This window comes from Apteryx rowi, unplaced genomic scaffold (genome assembly GCF_003343035.1).
Source record: "Apteryx rowi isolate R43461 unplaced genomic scaffold, aptRow1 scaffold_143, whole genome shotgun sequence".
In the NCBI taxonomy this organism is placed as follows: Eukaryota; Metazoa; Chordata; class Aves; order Apterygiformes; family Apterygidae; genus Apteryx; species Apteryx rowi.
The window spans coordinates 567,744-588,893 of record NW_020447675.1 but is presented as its reverse complement, the minus strand read 5'-3'; the positions used below and the strand labels follow the sequence as shown (position 1 = coordinate 588,893).

Below are 21,150 nucleotides of genomic sequence, written 5' to 3'. Positions count from 1 at the left end.
CAAATTGAAGAAACARTTCTTTCCCATGAAATGTGCAAGGGACTTTCTTGTTCTGGAAAGGAGTTTCTTAAATACGTATATTGCTATGTAGTCATGACGAAGTAGGTGCAATCAGAGTGAATTTGAAATGGAAGGTGGTGAGGTACGTGTTGCTATTCAGCTCCAGTTTTGTTTAGCATGCAATCTTGGACCAGAAATTTCTGGGACAAAGCAATGGATGGCCTAGATGCTAGAGCCTGATACATTAACCATAACTCAGAGTTAAGTCTCTGTAGCTAAGTCTCTGCTGTGTAGAGAATGGAGGGTAGGTTAATGCATTTTCAAGAGATGATTGTGTTGCTGAGGAGATATGCTACAGTTGTTCAGAATAAGCTGGAATTTCTTAAGCACTAATGACTTTAAAAGCAGGTACACATTATTGCTGCAGTCAAGCCAAGATGTGACAGAAGTTGAGTAACTGAAGCCAGGTCATCATTTGCCAGAATGGTATAGTTTCCTACTTAATGGGAGATAATGGAAATTAACTCTTGTTGCCATGTAAAAGCTTAGTGCCAAGGAATCACATACTCTTGAAATATAGGTCGAATTGATCAGCAGGGTTGGCATCTTCAAACAAAGGACATTGAATTGTAGGTATGTGCGCTTAAAAATATGTTTTCTCTGACTGCTGCTGTTCTACAGATGTTCACAATGAGATAGTGTTCTCCATCTATGACTTAATTTCTCATGTAAGCAGTGAGACACCCTTGTATTTAGGAAGGGAATAAATAGACCTGTATCATTTCAGGTTTGTCAGACTTGAGCTTGTAACACCTTGCACATGAGTCCAATTTATTTTATGTCTTTGAAAAGGACCAGGGAGAAGTAGTCCTGGCCAAAGTACAGTTTCCCATCAGATTCCTATCACCCCTCAGTGCTGCTTGTTGCATGTGTTCCTCCAGAAAGTACTCCAAGCACTGTTGGGATTTCCCTTCAGATCTTGCCACACATGCTTCAGGCATGAGCATCTCCTGACAGCATAGTACAGCGCCTCATGACAGCCACCAAAGGTTCTAGTATGGTGAGAGTGGATGTTTTTCACATCTGCCCTGAAATTTGTTGTCACACTCTTGTGACTACATAGAGTACATGAGTTCCAAATAGCTAAGATTGTTTTGGGCTTTTTACTTGTTTATCTTTGAGTTCACATAGGAGATGTGTGGAAATTAGTGAGAACTGTTATATTCAGGTTGATTTCTCCAGAGGCTGTTGAACACAGAATATCTGGACAAGAAAGGGAAGATGGGTTCTTTCTCTAGATGTTGTGTTAGCTACTGAGGAGGCATTGGTACTTTTCTTTCACAAGCCAGGAATGGCAAGGGTCAAAGTCACAAGTTATACATCCAGACAATTTCAATGTCCTGAACTTCCTGAAGAACGACTGTTCTGCAAGAATGCAGATGACCTTTTGGTTGTTGCATGTGTAGAAGTTGTTTGAGAAGGCTCCCCAAGCCTTCTTTGCAGTATTTTGTGCTCAGCTCTAATGCAAATACTAGAGCTCTGAGGATCATTAAAGAAGTTACCACAAATAGCTGTGTAATGTGGTATTTGATACTTTATATGGACAGTTTCTACAGCATGTTTCACTCAGCTCCTGTACAGCTGCACAGGTTTGAAGGAACTCACTCCTTTTCATTCTTTATTTCTTTTTCTATGCTAACAGCTTCAGTTTCTACATCTGTTTCTTCAGTGCAGCACAGAATCTGAAAAAGCTGGGTGTCCTAAGAAGGGAGAAGAGGAATTTTGGAAACCAGGGGGTTAGTGGTCAAGGCTAGTGCACAGTTATGGTCCTTAACACTGTTTCCTGTGGTGAGAGTGCTTTGGGTGCACATGAAGCCAGGATGTAGTTTCAATATGACTTCTATTTATGAGTGTCCTGAACTGACCAATTCCAGTACCAGCACAGAACCTTTCTATGCTCTCACTCTAAGTACTAAGTGTCTTGTAGACACAAAAAGATGGAATTAGGGTCAAAATGAAATGCTCCAGTAAAACAGGAAACAAAAAGTATTGAAATATTGTGATAGCTTTGTTTCTATAAGCCTGATTATAACAGCTTTTTCATACTGAGTGTTGCCTTCTTATCTAATTCATCCCATTATTTTCAGTATTAGAATTAAAGTGTTTTACACCTACAGCAGGCTCAGTTAGTTTAAGTGCAGACAATTACACCTCTAAAGGCAGGGAATAGACAGTTCTATAGTTAGAAAATAAAAAACAAACAAACAGTGTTTCCATTATGATGATCCTTTAGTAATTGACAGATTCCAGCAATGTATGCAGATTAAAAGGGACAGGCTTTTCAGCCCTTTAAAAATAAGCACTTAATCTAAAATGCATCTGATGTCCTTTCCTGGCTTAGTTTCCTGTTGCCTGGCTCTGGCTCTCAAGAGAGATCAGATGAAAGAAATACAAAGGAGAATTTTTCCTCAGTCCCGCAGACTAATCACAATGAAGTAAAAATGTATGATAGCATAATACATGTATGTAATTATGCATGCAATTTTTGTGCATATACACAACGATGTATTTGGACTATATAAATATACAATGGAAAACTGACATAGGATTCACTATTAAAACACAAAAAATCGAGGGTATAATTAATACCAATTAACATTGTTTTTATGAAAATTGAGTCCTTCTGGCTTCATTCTTTGTTTAGAATATAAGTCRGGTTGAAAGAATTCAAGAATTTGACTACACATGGATGCTTAGTTCTTCAGTGCAATCCATCATTGTTATCAGTGACCTTGGAATGATAGGATATTACCGCTGATAAAGTCTGCAGATGAAATAAAGACTGCAAAGAGTTAAATGAGAACAGGCAGTCATGCAGAGAGAGCACAATCATTTGTAATCTTGGATTATTCAAACAAAGTGTGTCTTTACTCAAATGCAAATGTTTGTACCGAATCAAGAAATGTAAGACATACACACAAAATGAGGCAGTATAATGGCTCTGGAAAAAATCCAGGCATCAGTTAAACACTTCTACAGTTGAGTCGGGGCAATGATGTCAGAGAAGAGTCTAATCCATGATGGTTTTCAGCCTGTAACCCTAAGTTCTTGGAGCTTTATCCTTAAGGAATCTTATGGCAACAGTTAAAAAGCTTTAAAAATGCCTTTTGCTAATGGCTTGATATGGCTTGATATCAAGCTTAAGCTTATCTGCACTTCCAAAACAGAAGGAAGGATGGCCGTTGGCAAAAATACTGAAACTCCTGGATGCAATCAGAAAGGTAYGGCCAGGTGAAGAATGACTTGTAATTTTCATCACTGCATGTGGCAAACAAGTGCATGCAGGGTTGGAAAGGTTGGAGAGAGCACAGAAATAGCTACAGATTAGTTGAGAGATGAAGGAAATGCCTTAAAATGAGACTAAAAAAGTTTAGTCTTTTAAAGTTATCAAAAAGAAATCTGAGATATCAATTAAGTTCAGTGGTATCAATAGTTTATGAGTGGAAAACAGTGGATATAGAAAGGCTTTTCTAGTAAGCAAAGTTAGAAATAAAAGTAACAGAAGCTGAACCCTTAAAGAGGGTTAAGAAAAAAAACAAGATGCAGATTTTAACAGTGTGGGAGCTTAGTAAAACAAACTCTGTAGCGATAGATTCTCTTCCTCAACAAGTAGGATAGCTTTCTGGAAGACAAGTTTTAGTCAAAATTATGCATTAGATGATCTTTAGCTATTGGGCTCAATATGTTTAAACATGACAAGTATATTTCACAATGTCTTGTAAAGTACAGGACATTGGAAGACATGTAAAGAAGTCATCTAGTCCGTCCCTATGCCCAGGGTAAGAACAGCTATACTATGCTTATTTCTGCCACAAGTTTATACAACTTGTTCAAAATAGATCTCAGGTGTTGGAAATGCTGCTCTCATAATTAGAAAATGCTTTCTAACACATATTGCTGCCCTTTAAGCACATTACTTTTTCCTTTCTCCACCACGGATGTGAAAAAAATACATACCCCTTTCTTCATTGCCAGAAACTTTGAAGTGTTTATTTTGTTCTACCTCAGTTTTATCTTCTTTGCCTAAACAACCACAATTTCTTCAATATCTCCAGTATATCAGACAAGGTTTTCTAGACCTCTGATCATTCTCACTGTTCTTCTTTGGTCTCTCTCCAGCTGGCATACATTATTSCTGATGCAGATGTCTCAGTACTAAGTGAAAGCATTATTTCACATGACTTTTGAGTTACACTTTTGAGTAAAATTATACCTTTGGCTTTAAAATCTGTGACAACATACAAATTTAATCTTGGCATATCTTAAATTGTAAGGATCTGATTTTGGAAAATGAACATTCCTTAACAAAAATACCCATGAATTCACCTGTGTAATCTGCAGGGCTGGGATTCTAGTACTATGTTGTTTGCATAATGAAGTAAATTACTAGGGTTAAAATTATCTGTTGTTGACATGTACGTTGACAGGTTGCTCCAGGGAGCCATGAAATCCAATTTATCCACAGACTTCAGAGCTCTTTGTTAGTAAGTAGAAAAATGTCAAGACTTGGGAATTTTGGTTTGACTTCCGTGTGACAGGTGGAAATGCATTCCAATAGTTATTGATTCCCCTTTCCTGTCTACCCCAAAAAAACACTTCTCCTTCAGAAAGAATCATGTGCCCTGTTTTGTCATCTTTTTCTTTCCTATCAGGCCACTCTGCTAGCACATGACAAAGCTGCTCAGAAAGAATTTACCAACATTGCCTATAAAAAAAACCAGTGAAAGTTTTGTTGCTATTGACTATTATATTAAACAATATTGACTCATCATTTCTTTGTATTTCCACATCCCTAGCCATAAGTGGTCTCTTGACTATTTCTTAGATAGTCATCATTTCATGAAGAAATGGGGCAAAGACTGTTTTGTTAGTCCTGTGTTTGTTCAGTGTCTAGCAGAATGGGCTTCTGGCATCTCATTACGTTTCTTGCTTATTAGACATTAAAATAAAAACAATGTCATTATCCCCAAAGGGACAGGTGATAAGACTCCTAATATTTTTGTTCATGCATTAAAGTTTCTTCATTGCTTTGAAAAGTTATGAAAATACAAGCTATAGTGGAATTTGTTCCATGGAATTTCAGACTCCCAAATAGCTAAAGAAAGCTCTTGCAGTAGTTTTACTAACTTTGTCTGAATATTAAGCATTACTAAATATTTTTTTGTTCTTCTGTATTTAAGCCACTTTTTCTAATGGTGTGAAGTTTAATTTTTCTTCACAAGATTGTAATCTTCATTATACAGGTGTGAACTTGAAGAAACTCTACAGAAGACAATGAGATTCTTTTAGATTGCTATTGGTTTAATTGAACTGTGAATTTGCTCCTCTCCTCTCTACTCTGCTCCTTTCCCTCCTCTCCCTTAGATTTTGTTGGACAGCTAGGGCTTTTCTTTCTGGGTAGCTTTAAATCCACTAGTAATACTTAAAACAGAATTTTAGGTTTAACGTCCATGCATCCAAGCACTGATTTCACTTGGTTGTATGTGCATAACTTCCCTGAATGCAAACTCCCAGAGAAACAAAATGTAAGCATTGCTATGGTTTTCACTGTGGCTTGGACGCTGAGCACGAATTCGGTGAAGTACACGTGCGCATCAGCCCACACACGAAATTATGGCTTCTGTGTCTGGTGCACTGCTTCATCTTGTTTTTAAGACTGCACCTGTTTGTTGAGAGCGTAGCTTCTCAAACAGCCACTTCTCTAGTATAGGCTTGCTAGTGTAGAAAATTGAATCCAGTCTTTCACAACCTACATGACAAAAATATCTGATGATATACAAAGACCTGTACAGCTCTTAATGCCAAGTATCTGTTCCTCTCTCATCCCTTTCTTTTAAACTCTGTCTCTGACCAAGAAAAACTCCAGCAAGACTGYATCAGTGCTCATGTGACACTTCGCAGCTGGTCTTTGCAAACTTTGCAGAATTAAATGGAAATTTAGTTTTAAACTACAAGAGCTTATACACTGGATAAATTGATGTTTTTGTGTGTTTTTCATGTATTGGCAAGACAATTTCAAGGTCTGCTGAAAGTAGTAAGTTCTTCTGAGCAGAGGCTCTTGACATTGCTAAGTTAAGGAACTAAATATATCTAAGCAATAGATTCAACAATATATATTTGCTCTGGAGAGTATCCATGTAAACAGGGAGTTTTTATCTTCGGCCTTGAGCTGTTTACTTGATAAATTAATCTGTTCTGTTATTTTCAGGCCCGAGAAAAGAAGGTTTTAAACAGCCAGTGCCTTCCTCAGCAGCACTCTCCCCACCTGTACCTCCACCACACAGTGCCACACAGTTGCCACCTCTTCCACCAGCCTCTCACCCATCACTGCAGGCCCCAGCGGCCCCCAGCCTGCCTCCCAGAAACAGCAAGGCCTGCTCTGAAACAACGTAAGTGAGCATAAAAATCTGCAAGTCCCTGTTTTCCCACCTTTTTCTGCCTATTGCTTTGCTCATGCAGTAACAGGTAAAGACTGTCTCCCAGGTTTCTGGGGGAATGAGCTCAGAATCACAGTATCACAGAATCACTGGGGTTGGCAGGGACCTTTGGAGATGATCTCGTCCAACTCCTTGCTCCACCTGGGTCAGCTAGAGAATGTTCCAGGACCATGTCCAGTGAGCTTTTGAATATCTCCAAGGATAGAGACTCCACAACCTCTCTGAACAACTTGTTCAATGTTCAGTCACCCTCACAGTAAAGAAGTGTTTTCTTATGTTCAGCTCTCATACCACTTTGCTTGCCCTACACCAGCCCTAGCCTGTTTGGAATTAGTTTTTATTAGATTGGTCCCTCCATCTATTTAGTTGTTGTCCTAAATCTTCTTACCTGTAATATGGGAGCGAACACTTTTTCCTGCTCTGCAGGTAATCAAGTAATGTGGGGGGGAGGGGGGAAGGGGAGATTCTGCCAGGTTTTATACTCCAGATGGGTACAAAGATTTCCTACCCTTGCTGAAAATCAGTTGTAGCAATAACTGAACCTTTCCCCAGCGCTCTTCTGGGAGAAGAAGGCAGGGGAGTCAAGTCTATCAGTAGACACCCTGCTATTCAGGAAGCCATTTTGCAAGCCTGAGGAACGGAGGCATTGGTTGTGAAACCACCACGAGATGAACTGTGGCCTGCTACCGTAACATTTGAAGCCCCCATTATACATTGTTCTCCTTTCTTCATCCTTCTTCAAAAAGCAGTGCAGGAAAGGCAAACCCTCCAGCAGCAAAGAGTTAAAAGCAGGGGGGACTAGTTTGAAGAGTGACCAGGAACAATGACCAGCTCTGTGGCCAGCAGCTTCCTGCAAGTACATGGAGAGACTATGTAAGACATCAGAGAGTTTCGTGTGGCCACACATACCATACTTTGGTACTGATGATGTGACAACGTCGATCTAAATATGCTGCTGTGCTCCCAGCTGTGGGAAACGGCCCCCCTAAAAGCGCCTTATGCGCCCCAGCCGGGGGGGGGGGGGGAGGGCGGCTCCTGGGAAACTGCAGTTCCTGCCCCATCTAGTGGCCAGAGCGCAGGTAACCTAAAGCAGCTCCCACGGCCCCTGGAGAAACGCTCCTGGCCAAGCTCCTTGCCAAATGCTTCAGACCCAGGCTTTCCCTCTCTGCCTTCCAGAATGTGCAAAACTTACCTCTAGCTTGCCGTTTTGCTCTTCTGGTCCTTCACGCCCTCTGGGCATCTTCCTCTGCTGAAAATGCATGCCTCGATGCTGACACCTTTTCTTTCCCCCTTTCTATTTCAGAGCTTTCTCCATCAGGCCAATTTTTTTCTTTTTAATAAGATCGCTTTTCACTTTCAAGTCCTTTCTTAGATTATACTTCCTCGGTAGTACCTGTCAGSCCTAGTTTTCTTTTAAGTATTATAAAATTTAAAATCCGTAATTTTATTATTAAATAAATTTTCAATTTCTTACTCCTTTCAGTTCAACAGAAGTTTTAAATCTAACATCAGAGCCCTTCTACCCGGCCTAACCTTCTCCCATTGTTTCTATTGTCCCTTGTTTAGACTTTACGCTGTGTAAGTCAAGGAGCAAGTCTTATATATAATGTCATGCAAAAGTCTGGTGTTCTGCTTATGCATTGTGTAAGAAGCCTGCACCTGCAAAGATGGCTAAAAAGCCCAACAGATTCTTTCCATTCAGTCAGCCCATCTGTCTATTATATTTGTCATACCACACTCATCTCCATGGTATCTGATCACCTTTGGCTCATTTGTTTTCTTCTTTTATACTGAGGATCAAGGTTTCCCTGTGTAAAAAATCAAGTCACTGTCAGGAAGAACAATTTAGAGAATCTCATGGGTACTTAAGTAGCATATAGGACTCAACAGACTGCCCAGCCGTTGTCTAAAATAACTGAAAAAAGTATCAAAACAGTGGTAAATGAAAATGCAGTCATAGAAACCATCTTCATAGGTTTCACATTTTCCCTTTTTCATATTTACAGAAGTCCAGACAGTGAAGAAAATTATGATGATGTTGAGTTTGATTCACAGAATAAGAAGGGTACGTTTTAATTAACAGCAGATACACAAAGCTGCGGGCATACGGCATTTATAAGATAAGCAAAAGCATATTGTATTCATAAGTGACTTGTGTAATTAATTATGCTGTTACTGCAGTCTAATGGGTGAAGAAGGTTGTCTCATAACACTAACTGTTCTATAATTAATATGACAGACTCTCAGGAAGTGCTTTAAATATCTTCTCTGCCCCCCCTCTTTTTGGTTGGAATATACCAGGATGTGTTAAATTACCAGATTTTCAAATCTGATCCAAAACGAATGCTGCTCTGACTTAAAGTTGTGTGTTCTGGTGGAACAGGCATTGTTTTGTACTTGATTGATAAAAAAGTAATTTGTTGATTGTGCTTTCAACATCACTTTGTGATCTGCCTTGAATAAGAGGCAGTGAGTAGCAGTGCTGTGCCAGGAGCAGCCAGAGAAGCAGATTGTGACACAAAGAATTTCAGTCTGCCTTCTGATCTCTCCTAGGGAGGATCAGTCTGTGCCAGGCACAGTATGCATCATTTAGTGTGCTGGCCATCCTCACTGTACAGCAATGTGGGCTGTGGAGCTGAAACCAAGCCCAAGCTCTTTTCCTACCCAACTACCTGCAGAGCAAGGAGGAAGCAGCAGCTTCACAGAGTCTCTTCTCCTGCAGTCCAGGGTAGAGCCTGGCTTAGTAGATGCACCCTTGACCTCCTTATTCAATTGTGGGGCTGGTGCAAGAAAGTTCTTTGTGGTCTGTTATGATTTATTAGGTTTTTAACAATTAATTAAATGGACATGTTAAGGCAGGAGTCTGCATATATTTCTAGTTAATATAACCTGTGTTATCAGCAATTTGTAAATAGTTAGCACTAGAATGAATTTTTTTCTCTATAGCAAAAGTTAATACCCTGTTTTTACTTTTGGTCATCTAGGTCATGAAAATATAGAAGAGGTAAGTGTTACCATCCATGATAAACTGAAGAACTTATCATTTTTAGTACAAACTTGCAAATTTAGTAAAATCATTTCAATGGTTTAGAAAATTTGTTGCAGAATTAATCCAGTATTTTGCCAGTAAATTGCAGAAGCACTTATTGTGAAGGACAAAAATAAAACTGGGTACGCAGAGCAAGCTGGAACTACTTATTAAAGCTGGCTAGACACCAAAAACTGATTTAAAAAAACTTCTATTTCCACTGACATTTTATTTCCAAAATTTTCCAGAAACAAGGGCCCTATTTTATTCCAGTGATATATCACTGGTTTCCGGTCAGCACAGGTTTGTCTTGGTGTCTTTAAGTACTTGTCTGTATTAGGGCTAAGACAGTCTCTGGGACCTTAATCTGAGTTCCATTTGGATCCCTAGCATTCCGTTTTACCTGCTGCTAACCCTGTCATCTCTTCGTGACAGTGCAATCATCAGTGCAGATATGGTCTTTCCAGAACTAACACTGCAGCTAAAGCATCCACTTTGGATTAAATGAATATACTACTGTGATGGTAACAATCCGGAAATTTATAGTTGTGGTATGGTAAAAACAAAGTCAGAACTCACATATAGTGAGTTTAAATAATGCAGTAACCTGGGTTTGGAAAGATTAAATGAATTTGTGTTTACATTTTGCTTTAAATGTTTTATATAGTTTGTATGAAGTTTACATAGCAGGTCCATGTTCTTCATGTCACTCCAAATGTATTTAGGCCATTGAAAACTGCATTTTTCTTACAGGGCCAAGAAAGTGCTGAAGAAATGTATGAAGACATAAATAACGTCAGGTAGTAATTTTAAACTGTATAGCCTATTGTATCTTTATTACCAAAGGCTTGCTAACAAGGTGCTTCTTTTGGCACAGAAGTGTGATGAAAGTCCCTGCCAGGCATTAATTTGTTCATCCATTTTACCTAGAGAAAGTCAGGTGTTCACAGGTTATTTCCCACTTAGATGTGATATGTCCTGGAGTGGAAAAATTCTTGCAATAAAATCATGTAATTGCTGTGATCTAGGTAACAGAAGTGTCTGACTTCTGATCTTAGGAACATGTCTGACTCACTATTTGGAATTACAGCCTGTGAGGAAAAATAAGTTCAGGCCCTAGATACTATGGCCCCAGATAGATTGTTTAGTTGTGGTTATTTTTCTTGTTTTCTAGATAAAAGTACTTAGAACTCCTAAAAGCTGCTGCATTTACAGTTCTCATGGTGTGAGTCCCCTGGCATAACTACAGAGCCAAAATGTGAACCCTGCTCACAGTCTTCTGCCTCTAGCCCCTCACTTTGAGTCTCTCAACCTGCTGAAGTCTCAATGTATGGGATTCCATGTATGACAAGACACAAAGGAAAACACTCATTCCTTTGGCACAAATAACAATCTAAAATTCCTACACCATGATACCTTGTTTCTGATGTAAAATGACTTTCAACAGTAATTTATTGTTGAATTGCCTATGAACATGGATAATTTAGAAAGTAAACAACTGAAACAAGCAAACCTCATTCACTATATTTTTTGAACTTGAGCATATCAGTTTAGCAGAAGGATGGAAAAAAGAAGAGGAGGGAGCCTTACTCAGATCAGTTCCATAGAGTTTATAAAGCACAGTTCTTCCAGAGAAACTGTTGACAGCAACCTGCAAAACTCAGCTATAGTCCTAACTACATCCCAGGGCCCACATCTCAGTACCATCCAGTATCTAACGCACAGCAGGCAATGTACTCTGGCATGTTAGGCACGTTAATGATGCAGTTCAGAAGAGTGACTGCCTCTTGCATAAACATAGCTGGAATAGCTTTCAGTTAGGTTTAAAACAGCAGTCCAGTTGTGKCTGCTCAGGCTTCAGTCCAGACTGCATCAGCCACCATTGATGGCCCCAGTAAATATTTAGCAGCTGCAGCCAGTGCCACAGCACCTAGACTGCTATCAGTTTCCAAGGTTGCTTGCTAAAATTAGCTCAGAGATGCTTGGACAGGTACTTGCAGAGCCAGTCTCTTACCTTCAGAGAACCCTCTGGCATCCTGTCATCTTGAGGACAGCCAGTTTAAATTATGTATGTAGAATAAGAGAAGGGGCTCTTTCCTCTGTTGTAGACCAGCCACATTGGGGTATAGCGTATGTGTCTTTGATTTCACTGGGAGAAGTCTTTTCCTAGTTCTTTGTTGACCTTTGTTGACCCCTACACTCAGTCCCGGCAATGCATTTTTAGATTGACATCAACAGAAAAAGAGAAGAAGCGGGACAAGGAAGAAAAGAAAAGAATGGACCAAGAGAAGAAAGAACAAAAGGAAAAAGAAAAGAAAGAACAGGAAATCAGGAAGAAGTTCAAAGTAAGCTCTTTGTTTTGTAATCCAGACAAGGATATGTGAGAAGCATTATTTAGCCTTGTCCAAYTTAGAGTACAGTCTTCAGCTTCAGATAGTTCAGGAACCTGGATAAATTCTGACTAAAGGTTTAATTTAACCCTTTTTATGTTTGGCATATGCTTGATTTCAGACTCTGTATTGATTGCAAAGAGATTTCAGTGCTTATAAATTACATTTTCTGTTAAATGCCCTTCTGTTCTTTCTATGTAAAAAAGCTGTAAGAAGTGTCCCTTTACTTTTCTATTTAAACCCTTTTACATCACTAGAATAGCATCAAAAGTGGGAATTGGAACCCATATACTTAGTGTTTTTTGCTTAACTAGAGCCAGGTACAATAGGACCCAGCCCTCAAGAGAACTCAACGTTAAAAAGCAATACATTGCTTGGTTGCCTAGGTCTCCAGCCTAAAGGGGCTAAAGGGAAAGGAAAAGAATAGCACACGTGTAGGGGAGTCACAGTCACTGTCAAAGCCTAGAGGCTAAATAACAAGCCAGTTCTTTCTGTTTTATATCATTTTTTATGTAGCTGATGGTCAGCATGCTCCCACAGTTTGCAAATCTGCCAATCATTTTCTATTAGCCAGTGCTTGTTCATAATCCTCTGCTATGCTCCTTCCAGTTTCATTGTGTGTAGTGGGTGGTTTTGTTTCTCTCCCTGTCTATTATGCTCTGTACACAGTAAAGCCACAGGAATTCTCCTACTTCATAGCCTTGGTCTGCTGTGGAGAGACTGACATGAGTTGAGGAGCAAATAATAAAAAAATACTAATAGTAAATAATAGCGGTATGGTCTAGGTGGTGTTTTTCAGGGTGTTGGCCCCAAGTCTCCTTGATAGAGACTTCTCCCGAGTCTGAAAAGACCAATTCTGTGAAGTGTAGGCATTAGCACACTGAAAGATTTCAGACTGCAGACTGCTCTCTTGTGGACATTAAAATATGATATTATTCTTAAATGCAAGCAAATGTATGTAAGTGCACATTTTCTTTCTCATTGCCACCTACACAGGGATAGATATTTCTGAACTAGTCTATAATTGTCCACAGCCACATCCACAAGGCCACATATATCTGAAAGCCACAGACATTAAAGTCAAAAGGGGTTTCTCTGTAACATATACTAGAGATATCACAGAGAATCCTGAATTCTAGTAAACGGTATGATCATCTCTTGTGGGTACTTGTGGGATCATTTATAGAGCAGAACTGTAAACAGAGAACATTATGTGGTAGGCTTGTTTATGTTTATGAATATTTATTCATATGAGTAGCCCTGCTGAAACTACATGGAACTGCCCACTGGAATAAATACATGTCTGTTTTGTGAGGAAAGGTTTCACAGGTTAACCTGTTGGTTTTAGTGTTAATATTTCTGTGCTTTTGCCAATCACTCCTTTAGCTGCTTTATTGCTATGTTGTAGTCCTCTCTTTTCATCCTTGCTTATTAGTTTAAATTGTGTAGTTGGGGATAGGAAGGATGCCCGTTTATTTGCCTAGAGTGTTTTAAATGGCAAAGAAACAAATAATCATCATTGCAATTATTTTATCTTTTGCCTGAATGTTTGAGAAAGAATTCCTTTTTTTCACATCTGTGATTTATTTTGTTACTCCTTCTGTGCAGTTAATGGGACCCATTCAAGTCCTTCATCAGGCACGAGCTTGTACTGACTACAAGGGAGGAAAGAATGAGCTGACTGTCAAACAGGGGGATCAGATTGAAATCATTCGCCTCACAGACAACCCAGAAGGAAAGTGGCTGGGCAGGATAAAAGGATCTTGTAAGTTCTGCTTCTTCACTTCGCTCCTGAATGTTTTCATTGTGTGACAGCAAACGTGAGAACGCATACAGCATTATACCAAGGAGCAGCATTAACAAGGCTGAGTCACTGGCCACCAAAGGAAATAATTACCACAACTCACCCCACTGTGCTTACCTGGAATGTGGGGCTCAGTTCATTGTAGAAAGTTATTGTTCAACCTAATGTAACATCTAGAAGCACTAGAATAAATTAGGAACAATATGTTGGGATCTTCCTAGACCTATTGGGAGGTAATTCAGTGTCCTTCAGACTTCGAATTGGCATTAGAATTTGGGTCTGTGCAAGTAATGATGTTGGCTTTTTTCATATCTTTGTTCTAAAAATAAAATAAAATTGGTGTACTTAACATGGAACCAGAGAATATAAGGCCTTGTTTTAAGAGTATATCTTGTTCCTGTTCTTATGGAAAGATTCTAACTCTTAACTGAGGATTTTCTCACCGATCTCTAGCTTTTTTTTAATCTTGAAAACCAGGATGTTTTTCTACTTGTACAAATTACATCAGTGGATATTATGAGTATGGTAGGGTCCTGATGATCTGGCTCCTGAGTTACAGCAAAGACATTAAAAGACTGATCCATAAAATCAATAAAAATCATTAAAATCACCAAAAAGCATTAAAAGCACTTGCTTGATTTTTAAGGACACTAGAATGACAATCAAGTTCAGTAATACAGTTCATACATATAGAATTGGACAATACCTCCTGAGAACTTTGTAGTACTGGCTGTAAAAAGACATGCTTTGGTGTTTTGGAAATAAGCCTTTTGCTTGGATCATTTTGTAAGTGGGAAACAAATCTCAGTGAAGGCTGGGGGAAGGGTATTTTCTTGAGCACATGCAGTTAGTTAATTAATTTACACTGGCTTTTCATAAACTGATGTTTGCTTCAGCAAAATCATGAGCTGTATCAGACTTCTCAGCGGTAAGGGTTAAAGGTACAGCCCATGGTGTTTCATCAGTGCTTCAGCCTTAAGTGTTCACAGGTCAATAATGGAAAGGCTGAAAAGGAGATCAAGCAATAGAGGAAAATCAGTTATGATAATTCAAATAAAGTGAGGAAAAAAAGGTATTTATGATTTTCCCCCAAGGGTCTATCAGTAATTAAATCTAGTTAATTATTTTTCACAAGAAGCTCAGGTAAAGATTTGAGGGGATGCACACCAGGGCTTGTTCTGAAGTAGCAGAATGGGGAATTTTCCATTCTCAAGAACCACGTGAGCATTTTTCCCTTTGAGAAAATACATTCATGCCCCATTTTCATGCAGGCAGCATGTCTGCTTCAGAGAAAGAGTTCCCAATTTCAGGCCAACTGCTCTGCTTCAAGTTTCTCCCAAGCCAGTGTGCTCAGGATGGTAACCAGATCCCCTTAGTGAAGCTCCAAGGGAACAGCAAGGTAGCTCCACAGTGTCTGCCAGCCCAAAGCACAATCCATGCAAACAAAGAATTTCTTCCTCCTAGTGACCTGTCAGGATCTTTATGTCAGGGACCATCCTAAATTATGCCCCCAGACTGCAGTGGTCCCAAGATTAGCTGACAAAAAGGAGCTTGCACCAGCCTTGCTCCCTGAAGTCTGCACAGTAAACTCTTCTACTGTAGCTGAGAAGCAAATACAGGTGCTGTTAACTTGACACCAGCTGAGGAGGGTTTGGGGGGATATCTGAGACAGAGCTGGAATTTGCATGTGTGTAGATGCTCCAGGTCAGGCTGTTTGGAATAAAATATTTCTATTAAAGTCTTCAGAGATACAAAACAATTCAATCATACTGATTCTGAACCTTCTGTTACACTCAGCAGTTCACAATGAGCTTTAAAACTGGCTCTACTTAACTACATGGTTTCATTCATTTAGATGGATATGTTAAAACAACTGTGGTGGAGATTGATTATGATTCTTTAAAAAGAAAGCAACAACCAGCCATCAGAGCTGCTTTGAAACATGCAGACAGCGACCAAGAGGTGTATGATGATGTTGGAGAGCAGGACAGTATTAGCAGGTATGTATAGAGAACACATTCAAGGGAACTAATGATTTACCCCAGTCAGCCTAGACAGGGGAAGTTTTACAACTACCAGCCAGACTCTTGTCACAAAAGAAAAGCGGTCATTTATATAAGAAGCATGTAACTGATCAATTAAAGCTGAAGTAGTCAGAGGAACAAGAATGGACTCTGGAATCCAGCATCTATAAACACTCATATATTGGAGGAATTGATAGTATTGGAAGCTGAGCTGTAGTATTGCAACCCAAAAGAAAATGAAAAGCAAAACATGCAAGATTTACAGCTCACCCACAGGAAGTGCAGTTCTCTACCCTCCATCTCTTTTCTTGTTCTCTGTCTCTTGAAGTCACATGCTGTCTTTTCTAACATGCAAGAATAAAAGACTGTAAAAGTGAAAGAAACCCTCATTGCATGGGGGAACTCCTTATCACCCTCACTGCTCTGGAACTATGAGTCTTGCTACCTCTTCCCTTTGAAGAGAAGGAAATTCTGGAGACATGACTAGAATGACCCTCAGGGAGAGACCATGGCTAAATGTGCTTAGTTCTAACAAAAGGCCAGTCAAATCCCATGAGATGGGTATGAGCTATACTTTGACTGTATCAGAAGCTTCTCTTCTGTGGCACAGTCTCCCGTGCATTTACAATGCAGTGCCAAGTTACAGCCTCTTTACTTCAATGTGCCATATTTTTCAGGTCAAACTGATCTGCAGCTGGGGAAGTGCCATCTCCAGCAGGGTGCCAAGCTTGCTTGCAGCTAAATATCCTAGTGGTCTTGTGATAAGAGGCTATTCTATCACATGACCCAACATGACAGTGGTATCTCTGTTACCTGACCTTACATAAAAGTCTGCGTCTGTCACCTGATTCAACAAACCAGTGTTCATTCTCCATCACGTGTCTTGATGTACAGAATCACATGCACTGGGATTCAAATAAGACACCTGCATGTGGGTGTGGAGGATGTCAATGTGTAGGACAACCCTCTTGCAGCACTCATCCATTGCATCAGTGTTTAGAATATTTCCCAGTGCCTTTGCCTAGAGGCCTGGCTGGAATAAAGAGATCACAGCTGGCTGACTGCTGGGTGCAGCTGGTGCTCAGCTGCTAGAACATCCCCATGAGTGCCAGGAACAGCGCTTGGAAAGATTTGCCTTCAGGCTGGCATTCTTTAAGCAACCAGTATAGTTTTGGCATGTGATATTCTTGCAGGTTGCACAAAATCAATATTTCCCTCACTGCACATTGATCTCATATCATCGTAACTTAGGCAGAGGCTTGAACAAAGTTACATTAGTTGTTCCAGGCTGTAGGTAATCCGAGCATCAGGTGCTACATTGCAAAAGTATCTTGGGCCAAACTTTTTCACTATGGAAAGCATTACAATCAACCACCTCAATGCAAAGAATGTAGAAAATTCTTTAAATTCAAGCAAACAAGAATACTTACACTGTTGCATATTAAAGTAACAGTATAAGGAACTTGGATGAATGAATGGATCAGATTCATTAAATTCTTTAAGTTGTATTTTGACATTTGTATCTTCTCTAGTGATTAATAGCATTCTGTTCAGTTCATGAGAGTGAATTGTTGGAAGGTCTGACACATATATCGGCATGTTTTGAAACCAGTGTAAGAATGCCATACTAAAAAAAGCCTATTGACCAGATAGTATTAACTATCAGTAGCGTTGGTAATATTCCAAAATTAATAAAGGACTAGAACTGCTGTATTTCAGGATTTGTTGGCACAAAAGTGTAACAAAAATCTTGATTTAATAAGTTTAAGATCTGAAAATATTTGCAGTTAGTATGAACCTATCAGTTTTTTTAATTACCATTAGAACATTGGGCTAATATGAAACCCTTGAAATGTTAGAAACATGCAGTTAGAGGTTTAAAGCATCATCCAGTAAAAGCTAGTTGAGCATTAAGTTCATTTGTTTACCCTTTTGTCTCATGAAAATCCCCTCCTGAAGGATGAATCCAAAGGAGATAGATACACTGGACAAGTTTTCAGTCAGGTTATGATATTTTTATTCCCAACAAGTTGAACTATGATCTCCTGAGATCCCTTCCAATCTGAATTATCCTATGATCCTAAGATGTATTTTGTACTTTAGCCCAAAGATATCAACAGCAATGTAAAAGATATATTCTAAATATAGTGAATTGACATCAGTTTGCTTCTCCTTGAAATCAAATGAAAATGACTTTTTAGTGGAAATTTTAACAACATTTTAAAGATTTAGGAGTAAATGTTCTGTTCTTATGAAACTGTGCAGCTCTGTTACCTTCAATGTATCTGCATTAATTTATGCAAATAGAGAATTTGCTTCAGAGCTTTACTTACAAAATACTGTGTCCTTTTCCTTTTTGCATTAACTAAAGAGGTTATAGATAACTCTCTCTTATTCCTCTTTGAATTATTGTGGATGATACTTCATAATACTCTTTTTCTTTTGTTTTGTAATGAATTACGTCCATGAAAAAAATCAGAATATTTTTTCTTGCTTTACCTGAATCTATTAAAAATTAGTACCTCCTCATCTGAGAGCTAATTCACTCATTAATTGGAAGACATATTTTCTTTAGCATTACTGAGAATGCAACTACTATTTGAGTGTAAGAAACCAGTGGGAGTGTGGTAAAGACAGAGAGAAAAAAAAGAAATGGCACATCTAGTTATTGCCCATTTAGAACATGCAAGCATGTGCCTGAGCTTTCAGTGCAGAATTTGTAGTGCTCAGCTAGCAATGTAGACAATGAGTGCTGAACCAAAGGGTTTAGAGCTAATAACCGCAAAAGTGATGGGTGATCATGATGTTTTGTTTTTCCAAATAATGAATGTTTTTTCCTAAAAGCTGTCTCATTTTGCTTTTCAGTCAGAGTGGTGGTCAAAGTGGAACTGAAAGTAAGTTCTGCATATACTTCTGGGGGGGCAGTTGTTTCTGTATATTGCTTGCCTTCAAATCCAGACCTCTGTAGCATCCAAATAATGAAGTAATTACCCATAAGCATGCTAAGTGTTAGCTAACAGGCAAGAAACAAGGAAGTATAATAGCCAAATGTACTTTCTTTCCACCTATTGAAACTTGGGTGAAAAAGAAGTTTCATCTTGAGATACAGTGAATCAGAAGCATGCCAGCAGATTACAGACTCCAAAACAGCATAGATATAACTGGAAAAATATTAACATGACCAAGAGTTTCTGTGCAACAGAAAGTCAGTTCTGAAATAGCCAGCAATATTGTCAATTATACTTCTGTTCCAGCGATACTTCGGTGTCCTAATCAATATGGCTGCGACAGTTTCACACTATCAAAAACACACATTCAAAACAAGTTTCCCCTTTGGTAGTATATAYTTTTATGTAGCATTCTCTGCTGATCATAAGAGCACAGCTCATCTTCTTAGCTTAGAGTTTAGATACTAGTCATGGGAGAAGCATCCCCTGGCAGCGTGGAAGGAAGCTGCTGCCAGCTAAGTACAGATTTCAGTGAGCATTCTGACCAGTGCCTAGAATTGGACATGGAAAGTGAGCTAACCCCGCACTGAAGGAGGTGGTGCCCACAGGTCAAAACTGAGACCAAATTGGGGAGCTTACATTGCTGTTGCTTCTCTGGATGAACACAAGATGTCACTTGCTGAGAATGTTGGTCTGGCATCTTCTATCATCACTCGAGTAACACACAAAAGTTAAAAAGTCACCAGTCATCTAGTAATTGGGCCAAAAAACCCTATCTAGCATTTCAAACACAATGTAAATATATATTTTTTTTCATTATTCATGTTCTCACTTTGCACTGTCATGTATAAATGCTGTGGACAAAGTGCCCAACTGGTAAGTGTAAATGGCTCTTTTAATAAATAGGCTGTGCTGGTTTACAGAAAGAGTCCATTTGCAAGAGTATTGCAGAAACATTGCAAACATATCTGACACACTTATAAGGCCAGTAATTAATGCTCTATTCTAACAGCATTAAATTTAAATGCATTAATTCATTGTTTGATCTGTTGAAGTGATGTTCCCACCTCCTCCGTCTGATCAAGAAATTTATGATGGGATTGATGATGAAGATGTTAGTATTCGGTAAGGTTTTATATCATTTAAATCATTTGCTTCTTTACCAGAGTGTTATCATTTTGGCTTTTAGTATTTTAAAAGTTGGGATAATAATTAGCAAGTATTGGGATGATCAACAAATGGGTATATGTCAGGATGGATCCATGAAGCTAAGAAAGAAAAAAGTTCCTTGGTCTTTCTGGAGAAGTTTTGTTTTGTAATTAATTTGGTATGTCAGCAAAAGTAGCTGCAATCATGAAAATCCCCAAATCCCCAGCTGGACAGATCATTACTGACATGAAAATAACAAAATAAAATATTAACTTGGTTAGTAACAGCAGGAAAGAGGCAAATTGGTAGATGAATATCTATACCTGTAAATATACCTCAATATCTATAAATGACCTAAAATACGTATTTCTAGCTTAGTGYTTTAAACAGTAAATGTGCTCACCTCGTGATGTACTTTGTTTTCATTAATAAGAATTATGTACAACAGTGGAGAATTGAAACTGGACCTTTTAAAAARAGTGTTACATTTTACATTGTGATAATTGCGTGCATACTCCAAAGGTCTGTATCACAGGATGAAGATAAGAATGATATCTGGTCCTGGGGAATTTTGAAGAGGCTAAAGGTCAAAGATGACAAAAAGAAAAGTATACGAGAAAAAACAACCAAAGTCAATGGGGAAGAAGATAATGGAGATTCGTTGTAAGAGTCTTCCAGGAAATCACAGTGCACTATAACTAATTCTAATAAAGCATTAATCACATGCTACTAACATGTTCTCACAGCAGCCTAATAAATCACGCATCAAATTGCATCTCAGGGTGATACTTTTCTGCAAAAATACTGATCTCCTTTCTTTTCATCTTCATGCTATAATGACACTGTTTTTTGTCGCATGAGCCCAATAACTAAAATATAACGATTGTTTTTGTGTGTGAAAAGCACTGAAATAATCCATCATCTTTGTGCCAGCTTGGTGATGTAAGTTTGCTGTATCCTCAGTTAAAATGTGTTTTGCTCACCAGTACAATGTAGCTGGGATAAAGTGGTAAATCTAGTCCCATTAATCCAAATTGTAGGAATAATGAGTTAAAGAGAAAAATGCAAAGATTGTCTTCTCCCCATCTTACCTAGATGTTAGATCAGCAACTGGTGTTTTTACCACCATCTTTTCTCATTCAGTTTTGAACTACTTTACCCTGATTCAGTGGTAAAAATGTGTTTATTCCATGAGTATTTTTAATGTCAGCAGAGCTTCACAATGTCTAGAGGTTACTTGGCCATTGTGTTGCAACTTTTTAAAATGATTTAGATCATGTGAATGCCTATTAATGTGATATAAATACTTA

General features: G+C 38.7%; 1 protein-coding gene across 5 annotated transcripts in view; it reads left to right on the top strand.

Annotated features, from left to right (window-relative positions):
- FYB1 (FYN binding protein 1) overlaps positions 1 to 21,150 on the top strand; it is a 73,467-nt gene that overhangs the window by 39,405 nt on the left and 12,912 nt on the right. For 4 of the 5 annotated variants that reach the window (XM_026058115.1, XM_026058117.1, XM_026058118.1 and 1 more), the window contains 10 exons: positions 6,269 to 6,449; positions 8,504 to 8,562; positions 9,482 to 9,501; positions 10,279 to 10,325; positions 11,750 to 11,870; positions 13,524 to 13,680; positions 15,575 to 15,719; positions 18,609 to 18,637; positions 19,747 to 19,816; positions 20,363 to 20,503. In XM_026058115.1, coding sequence (XP_025913900.1) covers positions 6,269 to 6,449; positions 8,504 to 8,562; positions 9,482 to 9,501; positions 10,279 to 10,325; positions 11,750 to 11,870; positions 13,524 to 13,680; positions 15,575 to 15,719; positions 18,609 to 18,637; positions 19,747 to 19,816; positions 20,363 to 20,503 — 970 coding nt within the window. The remainder of the gene's footprint in view (positions 1 to 6,268; positions 6,450 to 8,503; positions 8,563 to 9,481; positions 9,502 to 10,278; positions 10,326 to 11,749; positions 11,871 to 13,523; positions 13,681 to 15,574; positions 15,720 to 18,608; positions 18,638 to 19,746; positions 19,817 to 20,362; positions 20,504 to 21,150) is intronic. The other variant, XM_026058119.1, reaches the window with a different exon arrangement.